This window comes from Podarcis pityusensis, assembly GCF_964106645.2.
Source record: "Podarcis pityusensis genome assembly, chromosome: 12".
NCBI lineage: Eukaryota > Metazoa > Chordata > Lepidosauria > Squamata > Lacertidae > Podarcis > Podarcis pityusensis.
This window is the reverse complement of record NC_138037.1, coordinates 28,701,482-28,719,145: the sequence shown is the minus strand read 5'-3', so window position 1 is coordinate 28,719,145 and position 17,664 is coordinate 28,701,482. Positions and strand designations below refer to the sequence as shown.

At 43.1% G+C, this 17,664-nt stretch overlaps 1 protein-coding gene across 7 annotated transcripts in view; it reads right to left on the bottom strand.

The window, feature by feature from the left end:
• DYNC1I1 (dynein cytoplasmic 1 intermediate chain 1) overlaps nt 1-17,664 on the bottom strand; it is a 253,297-nt gene that overhangs the window by 106,856 nt on the left and 128,777 nt on the right. For all 7 annotated transcript variants that reach the window (XM_080974760.1, XM_080974757.1, XM_080974758.1 and 4 more), the window contains one exon: nt 8,374-8,463. In XM_080974760.1, the coding sequence (XP_080830886.1) occupies nt 8,374-8,463 (90 nt within the window). The remainder of the gene's footprint in view (nt 1-8,373; nt 8,464-17,664) is intronic.

The window sequence follows — 17,664 nt, the reverse complement described above, 5'->3', positions numbered from 1 at the left end:
TTAAACAAAGTCTTCAGGAAAGAAAGGAAATATTCCTATGAAAGTCATAGTAACGTTGGTAGGGTCGAGTGGTTTGCTTCCTTCTAAAGAATCGCTTCTGAATCCTCTCTAAATGGACAGCTACGTAATGTTAGAATGCAGCCTCTATACAGAAGGTACCCTATATCGTGCATATTTATTATTCCGGAAAAGAAAATACTTAGGATCCAAAATAAAATAAACCCCACGTTCAGATTTCAGGAAACGTTTTTGACGGATGTATGTTGCAAAACTGAACTTGGAAAAGCATTAAACGGCATTTCACAAAGAAGTGCTCTTTTAACACAGAGACCATTTTCAACCAAAGCTTTTAAAAAACGTTCTCAGCTTATTAAAAGGCATGCTTTACTTCACTGTATTTAGGTTTCTTAACATGAAGACATAAGACCCTTCTAGAGTAGGGTTCATTTGGTTTTTTGCATGTGCACTCTTTTTGTAACAAGTCACTGGCATGATAATAGCGCATTAGTGGTGGCTTTATACTGGGTCATCCACACATCATACTGCTTTATCAGTTGTTCTGTGACGCTTTCCCAGTGTTAATTGTATTATTGCCTTCGGGGGGGGGGACATACTTGTGCTATAGTGCAACAAGAAGTGCAGAACATTTGTGGTTTGGAAAGCTACAGAATTTATGCAGGAAACTACAGGCTACGAACCTATTGCAAATGAAGCAGTGTGATTGCTCCAAAACTTCTGCAAGTACAAATGGTATTGAAAACTTGATTGCGTATAGCATCTCCAGTAACACCATGAGCTCAAATCATCATGAATGCTCAATCAAAAGGGCATCTGGAGGGGCCCTTAGGCCAGGATCTTAAGGGCCAAAAACACATGTGGGAATGTAGCTCAGTGGTAGAGCAAGTGCTTTTCATGCAGAAGGTTGCAGGTTCAATCCTTGGCCTCTCCAAGTGGAGCTGGGAAAGATCCCTATCTGGGATGCTATTCCTAGCAGATGTCATTGGAGAGGAAAAGATCCATGCCTACTTCACGAGAGCACACAACTTTCTTCTCTTATGCTCACCACTTCCTGAGATGATTGAACATGATGGGTTGTTTTCTGGTCCCTTATGTTTCCCTCTGCTGCAATAAAATAAAATACCTTCTGTGTAGAAGTTTACAAGCCAATAAAATGAAATGAAAAGCAGAATACAGCAAGAAGGCAGCACTTTCCAAGATTTACCCAGATTATCGTTTTCTATGAACATCTGTGAGATGCATCTATTCCGAAAAGGTAGAGAGTGGAGTTCTTGGGGAAACCCCGTAACGATGGAACCTTATTCCCACTGGGAGCCTTCTAGGCCCAATTTTCTGGCAGTGTTAAAAGACCTTTCAATTTAAGCACACAAGAAAATAGCAGGTAGCCATACTGGTCCATGGGAGGGGAGGGGTGTGTGCAAAAGTTAACAGTAGGGTAATAGGTTTAAATGGCTTTATTAGAGCCAACTAAAACATCACAAAGCACTGAGAAATCTTCCTCAGATTTCTCTGAGTTCCTCAGAACGGATGTTAAAATGGAGAGTGAGGGTGGATAAAAAGATGTTCCTAGGCATGGTGGAAAAGTTCCAGTCTTCAGCTTGTAAGAGGAAGTAGAGGAGATTTTATTAGATGACAAAGGTTCTGTAGAACTGAGGTGGCATCTTCATCTTACAAAAAAACTGCCTAAGACTTTTCTTTACCAGGTTCAGGAACATCATTTTGGTTTGTTGTTGCTCTTATTTTTACTATGTATTTTGTGGTTTTTATATTGTAATTTTATGTTGTGAATCGCCCTGAGATCTGAGGATGAAGGGTGGTAGACAAATTTAAGTCAGGGATGGCGAACCTCAGCCCTGGAGACCAAACGTAGCCCTCTAGGTCTCTCTGTCCAGCCCTCAGGACTCATCCTAGGCCACACCACCTCTCTGTAGGCCTTGACTGGCCCTCCTGGAAGGCCCTCCCCAACGGCCCTGAACTGTGATCAAGCTTCTTGCTTGTCTGCGTGGAATATATCCTACTATACAAAGCAAATTGCTCATACATCCATTGCTCCACTCGGTTTTTGCGCTTTTGGCCCTACCCACCACTGATATAGGACTCACAGAGAATGTGGCCCTCAAGCTGAAAAAGGTTCCCCACTTGAAAAAGTTTCCCCACCCCTGGACAATGTCAAACCATGGCTTAGTGTGAATACACAGGGACCAAGAAAGGAGATCACAGCCATTTTGGTTCTCCTTTTCTCCTCCTTCTACTGTGTTGTATGACCAATGGTCAGAAGTGAAGGGAGAGCCACATAGGTTCCTGATGCTCATTCAGGTGACCCTACTGATAGGGATGGAATGACCTGCCAGTTCTGGTTCTCTTTGTTCCTCATTTTTCCAAACTTAAATTCAGTTCTTTTAAAAAAAGAAATCCTCATGAAAATTCAGCAGCATTTTAGTGTGAATTTCTCCTAACAAATACTTTTTATATATAATTTTGACTAATGTACAAAAGTAACTTTCCCTGATATGGTGTGGTTTTATATGTTACTTCCACTAATATCTTCATTTTTATGCACCCTTTCCCCTAATATATGCATTTATGCAAACAATGCTTGGTTGGAGAACTGCATCACAAAATTCAGACAAGTGTGAATTTTGAAGGATGGCTAAGTTTCGGTTTGCATATTATTTCAGGAAGTGCAAATTTGATAGATTTGGTTTTAAATGCAGACTGGAGAAAATACCTCCTCTATCCCTACCTACAGTAGATGTTATCTTGTGGTTATTTTGGATTCTTCTGTTTACTCAGAAGAAGTTCTATTGTGTTTAATGGTGCTTACTCCTGAGTATATGAGAACAAGATTGCAGCCTTAGCCTAGCTTTGGGGTGGGAGGTAGAAGAAAGTTTGCAATTCTTCACCCATTTTTAAAATATGTGCAGAGGCTGCAACAGAAGCATAAAATATGATGGGTTAAAATCCAGGTCCCATTTAAGACTTTGGCAAAACAGCCTTTTATTTCACTGGAGCAATGACTGCATGCAATATGTAGCCAGAAACCACAGGGAACTATCTGCTATACATAAACACAAAAACATAATTGTTTTAGACAGTGTAGCAAAAAGTAAATGAGAAAGAAAACCAGAAGACTCATTTATTACATTGCCCTAAAAAAAGAGAACAAGATAGCACTATGCCAACCCAGAATTTACATGATATTTGAAAATATCAGATTGTAGTTAGTCTAGGTGTTATAAATGTATCTAACACACATAATTACATGAAACAAAAAGAGGGATAAAGATGCACTGTCTTGGATTCAAAGAACCGAGTGTAGTTTTTTGTACACTCGTTGAGACTTTGCCACCATTCTTCTTTATTACTTTGGAAGAGTTCTAACCAACAGCAATTTGAAAGTGGGCTACAACTAAAACAGTTTCAAAATTCACAGTGCAATTATTCTTTTTTTTAAAAGCAGGATAAGTCACAATTAGCTAACTAAAAAACATGAATGCTGACATTAGATCCCACTGAAAGCCTGGGTGAATAACCAGGTCTTGGATTGTTGTCTCATGGTGCTGCCATGTCACAGAGAAAAAGAGAGACTAAAGTTTGGATGGCACCACTGAGAAGGCTCCCGCCTGCCATATTGCCAAAGATGCCACAGCCAAACCAACTCTGCTGGTAGAGCTCAACAAAAGGGCAGATCTATATGAGAGAAGGCATTCCTTGAGGTATCCAGGCCCAAGGTGTATATGGCTTTGTCAGTCAGTGCAAGTATCTTGAACCAGGCTCAGTAGCAGATAGCCAGTGTTGTTATTTCCAGATTGGTGATATATGTTTGCAGTAAAGGTAAAGGTAAAGGGACCCCTGACTGTTAGGTCCAGTCATGGACGACTCTGGGCTTGCGGCACTCATCTCGTTTTATTGGCCGAGGGAGCTGGCGTACAGCTTCCGGGTCATGTGGCCAGCATGACTAAGCCGCTTCTAGTGAACCAGAGCAGCACACGGAAATGCCGTTTACCTTCCCGCCAGAGCGGTACCTATTTATCTACTTGCACTTTGACGTGCTTTTGAACTGCTAGGTTGGCAGGAGCAGGGACCGAGCAACGGGAGCTCACCCCATCACAGGGATTCGAACTGCCAACCTTCTGATCAGCAAGTAGGTCACCCTAAAAGAAACATGTTTGCCACATTCTGCACTGGCTGCAGCTTCCTGAACAGCCTCAGGGGCAGCCCCATGCAGTATGCATTGCAATAGTCCAGGCTAGAGGTTACCATGAATCAGCAGGACAAGGCTCTCCCTGTCCAGGAACGGTGCCATGGTGGTCATGAAGTCCCAGGTTCGTGCAGTGAAGCTAATCTTGGCGTGAATGTTGAAGCCTCCCAGAATGATTGTGCTGGGATCCTCCAGCATCACACCTGAGACTGCCTCTGCCACCTCGTGTAAGGATGTCCCTGGGCAGCGGGTTGGGTGGTATACCAGCAAGCAGCATCTGTCTTTCTGGTCCAATGTTGGGTACAATTCCTCAAGTCTTGCACGGGAGCAAAAAGGTAAAGGAGATAGGATTCCTAGGGGTAATGGTGACTCCTGCCCCAAACTTCCAGGCTGGACTGGTCCTGTATCAAATACCCAGCTGAGCAGAGCTGAGTCAGATCAACTCTACCCACCTTGTACAGCCAGGTTTTGATACTACATGCTCATCCACAATCAACCCTCATCCACAATCAACCGGAAGTGTTTAAGCAGAAATATTAATAGTCCTGCTCACTTTGCTAAAATTAAATGTAGATTGAGGAAGTTTTAGGGATTTATTAGAGCAACGGTGTTGACAAGAAGGGCTAGCGAGTTACATAATGTGATTAATTAGTATTTTGCTTTCTAGGAAAAAAAACTTTCTAGGAAAAAAACTATGCTCTTTTTTAAAGTTGCACATATACAGAGCATTTTTATTCACATTGCTTCTTAAAATGAGATGTTGGTGTGACTTGAACGATCCGAGGTTCTTTTAAGGAAAAAGGAAAAAGAAGGGAAAGTTCAGCTCCCTGAGCTATAACCAGTTTTTAGCCCAGAGCAAATTTTTATGGCTGGGTTATAAAATCCTTCAAAAACAAGATTCATAATGGAAGTGCTGACACAGGCTTCAACTGCTATACAGAAGTGTGAATGGCGCCGCTATAATATCTATTAAGGATTCTTTAAAAGTTGGGGGTTGGGGGGGGGATAGTGTCTCTTGCTTTGCATAAAAAAGAAAAGAAACCAGAGGACTTTATGCCAACATAAACATGCATTTAACCCATTATATACTAATTTGCAGGAAAGCCCTTAATTCTGAATAAGCATTGCAGAACCCAGTACCAACAGGAAATGTTAGCCTAAATTCCTGTTTTGCCTCTAACATGTTTTTAATCACTTCCATGAAGCACGCATGAGGGTTACAAAGTCAGAAAAGGAAGGGATTGTATGAGGGAAGCAAATGTGATTATGCGATAAAAACGAGAGCAGAGAAAAATGGAAACCTTCGTAAGGAAGACTCCTGGTATTGGTATTTTCTCTTAGTTATTTCACATGCTCAGGCTGCTGTCCTATTCACAGTTGCCTGAGGCTAAGCTCCCTTTAACTCTTTGGAACCGACTTCAGAGTTAATGTGAGCAGGGGGGAAAGTTGGTTGCTTCTAAAATTATTTGGCTTGGCCTATGCGGCAATTCCAATAGTTCCAGAGCTAAAGCTGCTTAGTCTTGAAGGAAAGGCACTCTGCACATGCTCAGAGAAACACAGGAAGCTGCCTTACACTTAAGTCAGACCACCAGTGGTGCATCAAGCTCAGCGTGTACAATGATTGGCAGCAGCTTCCCTGGGTTTCAGACAGAAGCCTTCCCCAGACCTACCTGGAGACGCCAGCGACTGAAACTGGGACTTTCTGCATGCAAAGAAGATGTTCTGTCACTGAGCTACAACCCGTCTATCTTTTTTTTATGGTTGCTGATTCATATTAAATGAGCTCAGGCCTTCTTAACTGAAGCCACAAATGGTTCTATTTTAATTTGCAATCAATTCATTAGGAGCACTGCAATTAGTGGACATTTGGCGTTTCACCTGTCTCCTCAGAACGACAAAAGTACCTTTTAAGTGTTTATGCTGTCAGTCTCAATTCATTCTCCCTCCCTCCTGCTCCTATGATATTAACACTCTCACAAAGTGCCGTCATATCTGAGTCAACAACTGTGCTTCCTTCAGAATTCTGTGGTTTGAGTTCCTCAAAAACTGTTACTATCGAAAACCTGAAAAAAACACCCTATCCAGCTACCCTTTGCCTCAGACCTGGCTTGACTAGACAAGAAGAGGAGCCAGTGGCAACATGAAGCACTTCTCCTAGACTAAACTATAACAAAGAAGGAGTTGATGTTAGTTATGGCTCTCCTTCAAATTCAACAACAAAAGTATACAAAGGGCGCACTTGCAAGCATGCGAAAAAAAGCCCACTAAAATAAATATATATCTTTCAGGAGTCTATTTAGTTTGGCTTTTAAAAGTATTCGCGCATAATCCACAATGTCGCCTTCCAGAGATATCCAAATTAGGGCTGCTTTTATGTGGCAACAGGAGGAAACATGACACAGATCTCAACCAAAATTGAACAGTGGATATACCGTATTTAACGGCATTGTTCTTGCTGCTTCCTAAGCCTGCTTGCTTAGCCTGCTGGTAACAAAGGCATGCGCCAAAGTGGGGAAAATTTGCTAAACGTCAGTTTAGATGGATGGATTTCACTAGTGCCCCTCCACCCTAGTCACTAGTGTTGAAGGCTAAAGTAGGGAATGCAGGAAACTGCCTGATATCTGTTCAATTTGTCCCTCTGGCCTAGTATAGTTTTCACTCTCTCTTGATGGCTCTTTGTGGTCTCAAGTGGGGGTCTTTCACATCACCTGTCACCTTAAAAAAAAACCACTTTGGAAATGTCAGGACTTGGACCTTGAAGCTTTTTATGGCAGCGAGATGAAGAGGAAAGGTCTTCTGAACCATTCATAGTTGTGTAGAAATGGAAGTCATAGCAAGTGTTAACTGGCACCTATTGGATTTATTGAAGGAGGCCCATGGCTCAGTTGTGGAACATCTGCTATGCTTGCAGAAGCTTCCAGGTTCAATCCCTGGCATCTCTGCATATGCCTGGGTGCCTGAAACCCTAGAGAGAAACTGCAAGTCACTTTAAATGATAGTGAGCTAGATGGGCTGATGGTCAGTACACAGCCGCTTCCTGTGATCCATCAACTGTCAAAGGCGCAGGAGCCCTGCCTTCTTTGGAACATAAGAGCATAAGAAGATAAGAAGAGCCTGCTGGATCAGGCCCATGGCCCATCTTATCCAGCAGCTTGCTCTCACAGTGGTCAATGAGATGCCCTTTGCGTCTAGCCACTTTCTATATGGAAAACATGCACCCTACTGATCTACAGACCATCTCCAGTCTCCAATGCACCCTGAGCCCTGTTCACTCATTCTTTCCACCTACCCACATGTAATTACCCTTGTGCGAGGGAGAGGGGATGGGGGTGAGTCCATTGGGCTGTCCCCCTACCACACGTTCCCTGTCCCTGAAGCTCACCCCTCCCCCTCTCCATAAGATTTAGGCATCCATAAGATTTAGAACCTTGATCTTCCAGGGTTCTTAATTATGTGGGGAGCCTACTCAAGGAGGGCAGGCTCTCTGTTGTAGCTATTCAGCCCCCAACATATGCATGGGGGGAAACAACTGGATGACACCAGGGGGGCTGCCCTGCTTAGCTGACCTCCCTATGTCTAAGTCACTGCCACTGGGGAACCCTTGAGAGTCAGTCCTACTGAACTCAGTAAAACAATGTCTATATCGATTACATCTATATCCTGTCTTTACCCCAAAGAGCTGATGCTGGTCTACATGGTACTCTCTCTCTCTCCCCCCCCCCCCCATTTTACCCACCCAAGAACCCTGTGAGGAAGGCTAGGTTGAGGGACAATGACTGGTCTAAGATGGCTGAAAGGGGATTCGAACCTGACTCTTCTTCATCCTAATCTGACACTAACCGCTACTCTGCACAGGGTCTCTTGACTTCTGTCCAAGTAAAAATGTGTCAACTGTAACCGTTCTTTGGCTGCAACCCTAAACATGTGTACTAGGAAAGAAGTCTAGCTGAACTAAAAATATTTAGGGCTGGACTGTATATCTATTCTTAGACATAAGAGCCCTAAAGGTCTGCAGAGGTCACAAGCAATGCAATACCAACGTTAAAAGCAAATCCTAGAAAACAGTAATTTTCACTTCACCTGTTGGAATGTATTATGCACACTGCGCATGGCAGTCTTTGGTAGATACTTCAATAATGTCTACATCTACATACCTTCCTTCACGTCTTGCTTCTTTTCTTGAGTTTCTATCTCAGAGTCATTCTGTGCTTTTGGTTCAACCAATTCTTCATCATCTTCATCCTCTAAAGAGAAAGAGAAAAGAAAGGAGGAGAAATTGAGAGAAAAAATAAGAATTCCAGGATATGCCAAGATTTTCTTCAATGCCACTTTTGTGCAATAGACAAAAGGACAAGCAACAGCAAAAGTGTAGCATTATTTGATTCTGCAGAAAATGTAGATAGTGCTTTTATTCACAACTCTTTGACTACAAGTATCACTTGTTCAGATTTCATTTATGTTTTCTCCCTACTTTTTATCTTGAATAGGGACTTCTCAGTGGTGTTTCCTACCCTATGAAATTCCTTTTTAACAGAGAAATGGCTCCCTCCTTTGGTTCGTGCTTTTAAGAACGTTTTAAAAACTTACTTTGGCTTTTAATTGAAAGCTTTTCTTGCATAAGCTGTTGCTGGGGTTTCTGTTGGTTTTATTAGCCGGATGTCCTATTGAGATTCGGATTGCATGTTTTAAGCTTGCTGTTTTTAACGGAATCATTTGTTAGATATACTTTAAAATATGCATTAAAACAGAACTTGTTTTAAAATAGATTTAAATAGATTTTATGAGGAACGGGGATGGGAAAGGCTTGGGGAAACCATGCAAAAGTGCTGTCACCTAGCCCTACTCAGTAATAGCAGTGGCTGGCAGGGGGGAGTTGCATTGTTTTACCAGGCTTCCTAACACGGAGGTCAGTGTCAATAACCGAAAGCAGGGGAGGCGGCAGGAAGGTCAGTGCAGTGCAAGTGCAGTGGCAGGAGCATATGATTGGCTCTGCTGCTGCACCCACACTGTGCCAACCTCCCTGCTGCCTCCCTCTCCTCCTCTTGCTTACCAGCAGCACCTTCACACTGGAAAGTAATGTAAGCAATGGAACCCTTCCATACTCTGTAAAAACCACACCTCTAAATCAGGTGAGACTACAATCAGTTCACTTGCACTGCAAACTCAAAAATGGCTGCAAACCAGCACTGGGGGCTGGGGAATGGGGCTACAACAGGGAAGACAAAGAAACGCAATGGTTTGGGCAGGACGATGGAATTCTCATGAGTGAGCCAACTCTAAAGGAAAAAGAGCCCTGGAGTGAAAAACTCTGGAGTGTCTTATACAATTACCTGTTCATGCCCAGTTGAGTCTCTGGAGTCACACTGCTCCAACAACAGCCCACCAGGCCACATCACAGCAAATTATTTTTGAAGCTCTGCAAAGTTAGAAAATCCGTTTGTGATGTGTGCCGGCATGGTGGTCTGCTGTTCAAAGAAAATAACCCTAAGGCCGCAATCCTACTTACTTAAGGAGTAAACTCCCGTGAACTACGCATGATCTGATTTGGAGTGCATTGGCTTAGTGCATTAATTCTGTGTGAGAGCTCTTGGGTGCTTCTGGGCTTTCTGGAGGTAAGTGTGGTCCTTGCATTTGTTTGGTTATTTGCCCACCAAAGTCCAGAAAAATAGCTTGCAAATATGCTGAAGCAGAAGCATGAGAGACGTTGGCTGCCATAAATCTTCAAGATATTCTTGAGCTAGTCACCTGTTCCATTCTGTTCCCTGCAGCAACTTTCCATCTCAGATGACTTAAGCTTGACTTTTTCTCCCCAGAGGCATCTTTGCAGCCAGCAAAGCGGAGCAACAGGGGGAGAGAAAGGCATACGCGTTTCAGCTTGGCAGCTACCCTACTAATGGGACACCTGTTATTTAAACACCTCATTTCCAATTCAATTCTCACCAGATTAATTTGTCTTTTGACCTACAAGGAAGGGTTAAATAGAATCCTGACCCCCAGGTCAGATGCCACTGGCAAGCAAACAGGCATGGCACAGTTCTGAAAAGTCATCACCACTCAATTTGGAGAACGCGGCAGCCATGAGATGCATTTGGGAGCTTTAAGAACAGTTCAGCATTAATACGAATTTAATGAGCGCTGAAAATTGACACATGTCAGCTACCACTAACAGATGTTTCACTGGCCTTTCTTGACCTATGCAAATCTCTCCACTCCTGCTTCTCCTTCTCCCAAACCCCACTCATGGAGTCTTCCTTTTCCTGTCATTTGTGTCGCGGTGTGTTTGCCTTAAGCTACAAAGGGCCTGAACATCCAGGTCAATGTACAGCTCCACGAGGGTGATGAAAAGAATCCAGAATGAGAAAAAAGTGCAGAAATCAAACTGACCAGCTAGAAGCACCCATAGGGCACAGTTCGGGAGGGGAGAAAGATTGCTTTCCATATGGGAGGTGCCAGGGTCAAAACAATGCCCTGACGTGCCCAGTTCAAAACAATCACAAATAGGAAGTCTACTGCAGGCGTAGGCAAACTCGGCCCTCCAGATGTTTCGAGACTCCAATTCCCATCATCCCTGACCATTTGTCCTGTTAGCTAGGGATGATGGGAGTTGTAGTCCCAAAACATCTGGAGGGCCGAGTTTGCCTATGCCTGGTCTACTGGGTGGGTGGACGCCGAGAACTTGAAAATTCTCTGCCTGTCTAAGTAGAGCGAGTACTGGTGCAGATGGACCAAAACTCTGATTCTACAGCCAGCAACATCAGATGTTCATATATAACTCAGCGCCTTCTTGAGCTCTGATTCGCACAGTGCACGTGCATGCATGGAGCTAGTGTGGACAGTAGCTATAAAAGCAGGAAATTCATGTAAGCAGTGAATGCATAGGTTAGCACTGAGCTGCAGGTCTCAACCATGTGACCAGTTAACACAAGAATTGGGCCTGACTTTTCACACATATCCAGAACATGTGTGTATGGGAGGGAAGGGCCATGGAAGGCCTTTGCCCTCACCATATTCACATCCGTTGGCCTACCAAGCTGTGGCAACATCGTACGATGATATACTGTACTTCCTGTCAAATAGATTGAAGTGGTTTGCATACTGAAAATGAAGATATTGCTATTAATAACAATATTAATAATAATAAACTTTTATTTATATCCCCGGCCGAAGTCGGGCACAGGGCGGCTAACATCAGATACGTAACATTAGCATAAAATCAAACAATAATTAAATTACCTCCTAAAAAAAGTATGTGAAAGTTTTCAGTGTGCAAGTTACTTTACTTTCCTCTCCTTTATCTGACAGAAACTCTTCTGGTTCATTAGAACTTATTTCCAAGCAGGTTTGCAAGAAGAAAGTCTGAGTTGATTTTGATGTATAGTTTGTACACAATCTGTTTGGGTTGTTTTTTTTTTGCGGGGGGTGGGGATTCCAAAGTAATTTCCATCTACTTGCTTGGCACTCATTTATCTAATGTGATTGGCTTTTTCAAGTTAGCAAACTTGTGACCGTTGTTCTAATTTGTTGAAGGTCTGAAATGCATATATTTTTCATGGCACGCGAACCATTTCTCTCCCTGCTGCGATTTTCCATGGGGACTGGATCTCATAAGTGAAGCATATTTGTGTGCATTGGTAATAGACCTTCTTTTATAACTTGATTTTGAGTCATTACCAAGAGTCTCCCATATCTGCATATACTATCCATCAGTTGGCTTTAAGTAATCCTTAATATGTTTCAGTTCAAAATGGGGAGGGTCCCTGGTGGCCAGAACAATGCTCCTATTTAAACTACATGCTAGAGATCCTTCTAAGAGACCTGTCTGCCGTTCACTTCAAAGGGATGGATTTATAACCAGGTTTTCATCTCTAAAAGAAGAAACCAACTTCCTATACTGCTTTCTAAATTGCCACCAACCTTTAGAAGTTGCAGCTTATTCCAGTGCAATCTATTGCAATATGTTGGGAGTTACCCACAAAGATGTCTGGATGATCATCTGCCATGGATACTTTAGATTCCTGCATTGCAGAGGGCTGGACAAGATGACCCTCGGGATCCCTTCCAACTCCACAAATCTACGATTCTGTGATTCTATAACCCTCTAACTGCTCCTGTTATTCCACACACATTTCATAGAACTCACACAAGTCAACAATGGGCCTGTCAGGAGTAAGCATGGACCAATGCTACCAAATAGTATGGGAAACAGCCTTACTAGAAAAATTAACCAATAAACTGAAACTGACATGGGGACAAATAGAAGAAGATGCCTTCACCCTGGTATGGCTCCCCTTTATCACACACGCAGCCCAACAAGACAACGACAAAAATCCACCAACAGCATACAAATCAATATGGCTAACCTGATCCAAAACACCCACCCACCCCACTCACACATGAAAACAAAGACCACCACAGCCAACCACAAATGAACAACCATACCCTAGGCCAACCCCAACCTCTCTCACCACCAAAGAAACACAAGTGAACAGCAGAGAACCTGCACAAGCAACGCTGACACCAAACCCTACATATATTAAGTAAAATAGAAACATCGCCACCCGACCCCACCCCCACCCATCTTTCCCCCCCTCCACCTCTTTCCCCTTTTCTTCCTAATATCTCAACAAATGAAACTGATTTGTTAAAATGTTACATGGGGGGGGGGAATACGAGAGAGAGAGAGACATTGCACACACTTTTGTATATCAAGAAAATCTTTAATAAAATAAAAACAAACAATGGGCCTCCTAAGCTCTTTGTTCCGGAAACCCACGATTGCTCCTTTGCCCTAAGCCATGGTTTGTTTTCGTATTACATGCAAACTTGGCCAAATTAGGTTTGGCGCCGATCATGGGTGTTATAATGACACTTCATTATCACATGGAAGTGGCTAATATGGTGTCCTTACCTGGATGGAGCAGGATCTTAGCAAGGTCAGGGCTGCACAAGCACACCAGTCAAGTCAACCCAGTGCTCCTGCCAGCCCCAATCTCGCCACCTCCTTCCCCATCCAGGTAAGTGGCAGTGATTCCAGTGTCAGGAGGGTGGCTCCACAGCACCGACTCACCATACCAGCTGCTCTTACTACCATATAAAGCGTGAACAAAAGACATGGATGTAGCATGCACATGTAAGCGAGCTACCAATCAATAAAGTTCCTCCACGGAAAATGCATAGGTTCTCAGTTACGTGTGTCTGCCGTTCAGCTTCCCGTTTCAACAACAGAATGACACCAATGGCTTCCCATAAGGTATAAAATGTAGGGCTGCCTTAATCCACTTACTATATCTGAAATTTAACTGTGTCCCCACCAGCCTAACATTTGAGATAAGTATCACTTCAGCACTAAAATGCCCTCTTCCAATTCAGTTACACTACAGGAGAAAAATGAGAACATAAAGGGGAAAGAACATTAATTATCAAAATTACATCCCTCTTATAAATTCCTTGAAAACAGTTTTCTTGCTTCTTCTGGTGGTATGCATACCATCAGCTACAGTTATTTCCCCCTCCCCAACCCCACCATGAAAAATAAAAAAAGTATTTCATTGGAACATGTGGTTTTAGTTTTTATGTAGTTGCGCTCTCGTTGTTCAACCAGTTTACTAAGCGGCTAAATATTCGTCTAAGATTTATGTAAAGCAGACCCCCCTCGTTGCTGATATATGCACTACCAGCTCAACAGCTATGGCATCTGTTGCTCCCTGGAGTTCGAGATTTACACCTCCTTGGATTTGCACCTCTGAGGCTAGTTAAGAGATCATAACTCCTGTGTATGGTTTTATGTATCAAGAGCCATGCTGAATTAGACTGACAGCACCATGTTTCAATCTCTATAATTACAAATGATTCCCCTCCCCTATTAATAACACACCTTTAAAACAATGGTATGTTAGTAAATCGAAACAAACTATGGATCTTGCGCTATGAATTAGGGCTGTGTTTGGTGGGTTAGGAGGACAAAAGTGGGGTTGGCTACATGCTCCAAGACTAAGAAGCTGTGGAAAGTTAGCAGAGAGTGGCTTTTGCAAAGCCTAGAAGTGGGAAGGGAGAAAATGGGTGCTCCTTAGCTTCCACAAAAGCAAGTGTCTTTTGGGAGGTTTTTCATTTATTCATTATTACAATTATATCCAACGTTTCCTCCATAAAGCTCAAAGTGGCGTATTCAGTTCCCCGCCCCCATTTTATCCTCACAACAACCCTGTGAAGTACGTTAGGCCAGGAGAGTGTGACTGGCTTAAGGTCACCTGCTGAGCTTCATGGCTGAATGGGAATTTGAACCCTGGTCTCCCAGGTCCTGATTTAACAGCCTAACCAGTACACTTCACTGGGTCTCCATCTTCAAGATACAGGCCTCATAGAAGCCTCCAGCTTGGTGCAACCTGGAATCTCAATTTGGGCCCCAAGTTAAACCCATCTGGTGGCCAACACACCCATTCTAAAGACCATCATCATCTTGCTTGACCTGAGACACGGTGCTATTTATTATATTTTTATCTGTACAAAATTCAGGCTGGCCCATATACGATACCCCTCTATGTTACCCTCAGTGATAAAATGGGACATTTAAAAAACAGACCCCACAGTTCCCATAATGCTCTTGGAGCAGTGCTATCTCAGGTGTGCTCTGTGGGAAATTCAGGAAACAGTTGAGAATATATATGACTGGATCTAGACTAACAGTGCAGTTCTAACAATGTCTTCTCAGTAGTAAATCCCACTGAATTCAGTGGGGCTTACTTCTAGTAAGGAGAGGTAGGATTGCAGTTGTAGACATGCTTAGGGTAGATCCACTGAACTCAATGGGACTTATCATGATTAACTGAAGTTCCAAGGATTTCCATGGATTTATTCTAAGTAAAACTAAGTCTCGATGCGATCCAGAGCTTCAAGCAGAGAGATAGCTCATTCTTATGCACACCTTACCCTAGTATATGCATTTTGGCACACATCACGGGGCTAGAGAAATACACTGTGAAATTCAAAGAAGTCCACATTTTGAAGGGTGGCTGTGTTTTGTTTCACATATTGTTTTGGAAAGTGCAAATAAGGTAAGTTTGCCTTTCAATGTGAACTGAAACCACTTTCTTCCCCAACCCTATCTGGCACCACCCCAAAGCCTGTAAAAAAAACAAACCAAGTACTTCAGAATGAAGTTGCAAGGTGGAACATATTTAGGCAAAAACAAAACAAACCAACCAACCAACCCCCAAACCATGTTTACATATAGTTCATAAATTTCCACAAATTTCCTCTGAGTGCAGAATTTGTATCCCCAATGCAATATTTGGGATCTCTGGATGCAGAGTGCAAAACAAGCCAGTCTATTTGCAAACAGTTTACTGAAACATTTGCCATGCGTTGCCTTGTTAAGTCTCTCACAAAGTTGAATTTGCTAAACATTACTCTCTAAAGGTTACCGTATGTGCTATTTCTGGCTTGTGGATTCTCAGGCCTCCTGGTGTAGTATTTCTCATTTCCATCTCTTGGTTTTTTAGCTTCACCACTGAGCGCTGATTTTGTGTTTGCAAGTCAGCGTTGTTTTCATTGCACTCAGCCACTGCCCTAGAAAGGCAGGTCTTATTTTTCCATTTTGTGACAAATGATGGAGTATCGCAGCCAAATGGCAAAGGGAAATGCCTCTGAACTTTTTGTTTATGATTTTTTCTTCTGGCATCTCATGATGCCCTGGGGCTGGCAAAGCCATCTTCACGGCCTCCCTGGCTACAAGTTGTTGTACTGGTCCAACTATTCCATTTGGGATAATGCTGCAATATAATTATTTTCCTACTAATTAAACATGGAGGGCAGTCTGTATTTGTTATGGAAGGAATCTGTCTAACCCCAGAAACTAATTTTCCTTGACCCAAGTGAATTTTGCTTGGTTGCAGCAAGAGTCTCCGCGTTCAGCATCCTTTGGCTATCGCCAGTCTAGACCAGCCATATACCTTTCTTCTAGAAATGTTTTTAAAGTGTTCATTAAATCCCTGAGCTGAAAATGCAAATAAACCTATTAAAGCTGATCAGGCACAGATTGTCTTTATAAAGAAACTCAGATATACCTGATTGCTTGACCAAAGAAACAGGAAGCCTTCCAGAAACAGGAAGCCTTCCTATACTTCCACCTGCTCAGGAGTCACCAGCCACCAGCCTAGAAAGTTCTTTTTAATGGGGCTGCAGTTATGCATATCAGTGCATCAGAAGGTTGTCAGCATCCTGTCCCTTCATTAGGGGTCCATGGTTATTTATTATTCATATTATTTCACAGCATTTATGTCACTTGATTGTAATAAAACCTCAATGTTATGCACTTCACATTACTTACACAGCATTCACTGAGACTTGGGTATTGGTGAGGCACTAGGGATGAGCAACATGCCATTTCAATAATGCTGAATATGTGTTGCCGTGGAACCACATCAGGACCAAGCGCTGCAGAGTCTCCAGCCTTGCACTAATCGCCCCCACATGCTTATAGGAACAAGGGATCCAGAATATTTGTCCATCTAGTTCAGAATTGTCTATACAGTACTGACTGGCAGCAGCTCTTCGTGATTTCAGGCAAGACAGTCTCTCCCAGCCCAACCTGGAGATGCCAGGGATTGAATCTGGGACCTTCTGCATGCAAAGCAGATGTACTACCACTGAACGACAGCCCTGCGTGCCTGAACTTACACAAACCTCAGAATTCTCACATCATTGTGCTCTTGACCTCAGACCCTGTACTCCAAGATGGAGCATTTTCTCAAACTCTTACCAGATGTATTTGACAGCCAATCAGCTCAGTGCCCACGTGCCTTTCGTTGCAATGCCAATCAGTACATGCCAATTGGCGGAACACAAAGATGGAGGACTGTTCTCAGGCCAAATGCTTCCTAGAGCCAACTGGATGGTTTTCAATGGCCCAAGTTTTAAACCCAAAGTAAGAGGTGCCAAAACTCATCAGCTTCAGGATCATACAATATTTTGTCATGTTTCCAACTCCACCAATCACCATGCCATTCGTTCACTAGTCATCATAGCTGTCGTCACACAATCAACACAGGGGACAATACAAATAGAGAATATAGGAAACCTGGCTATTTATTTATCAGGAGATCTCTGCTTTTACCCCTATCTGCGCTGAGTCGTGTTCGCCCTTGCTTTTCCAGACAACTTGGGACACACAGCTTGGCGATTGAAGCTTTTCCCCACTTAAAGAATCATTTGTGCAAACTGATGCTTCTTAGGGCAGCAGACTTTTAGACCAGGAATGCTGATGGGGATGCTTTTGAGCATGTGTGTGGTGCCCTTCCCAGAGCTGTGGACAGCTCTCACAGTCATCTGAGTCAAAGGGTGGAAGCTTCCAGGGCAGAGGGCACGGCTTCGAGCTCTCTTGCACCTCACAGTTTAGACTAAGCATCCGATGGGCCCTGAGCTTGTATGACTGCTTTGTAGTACATGAA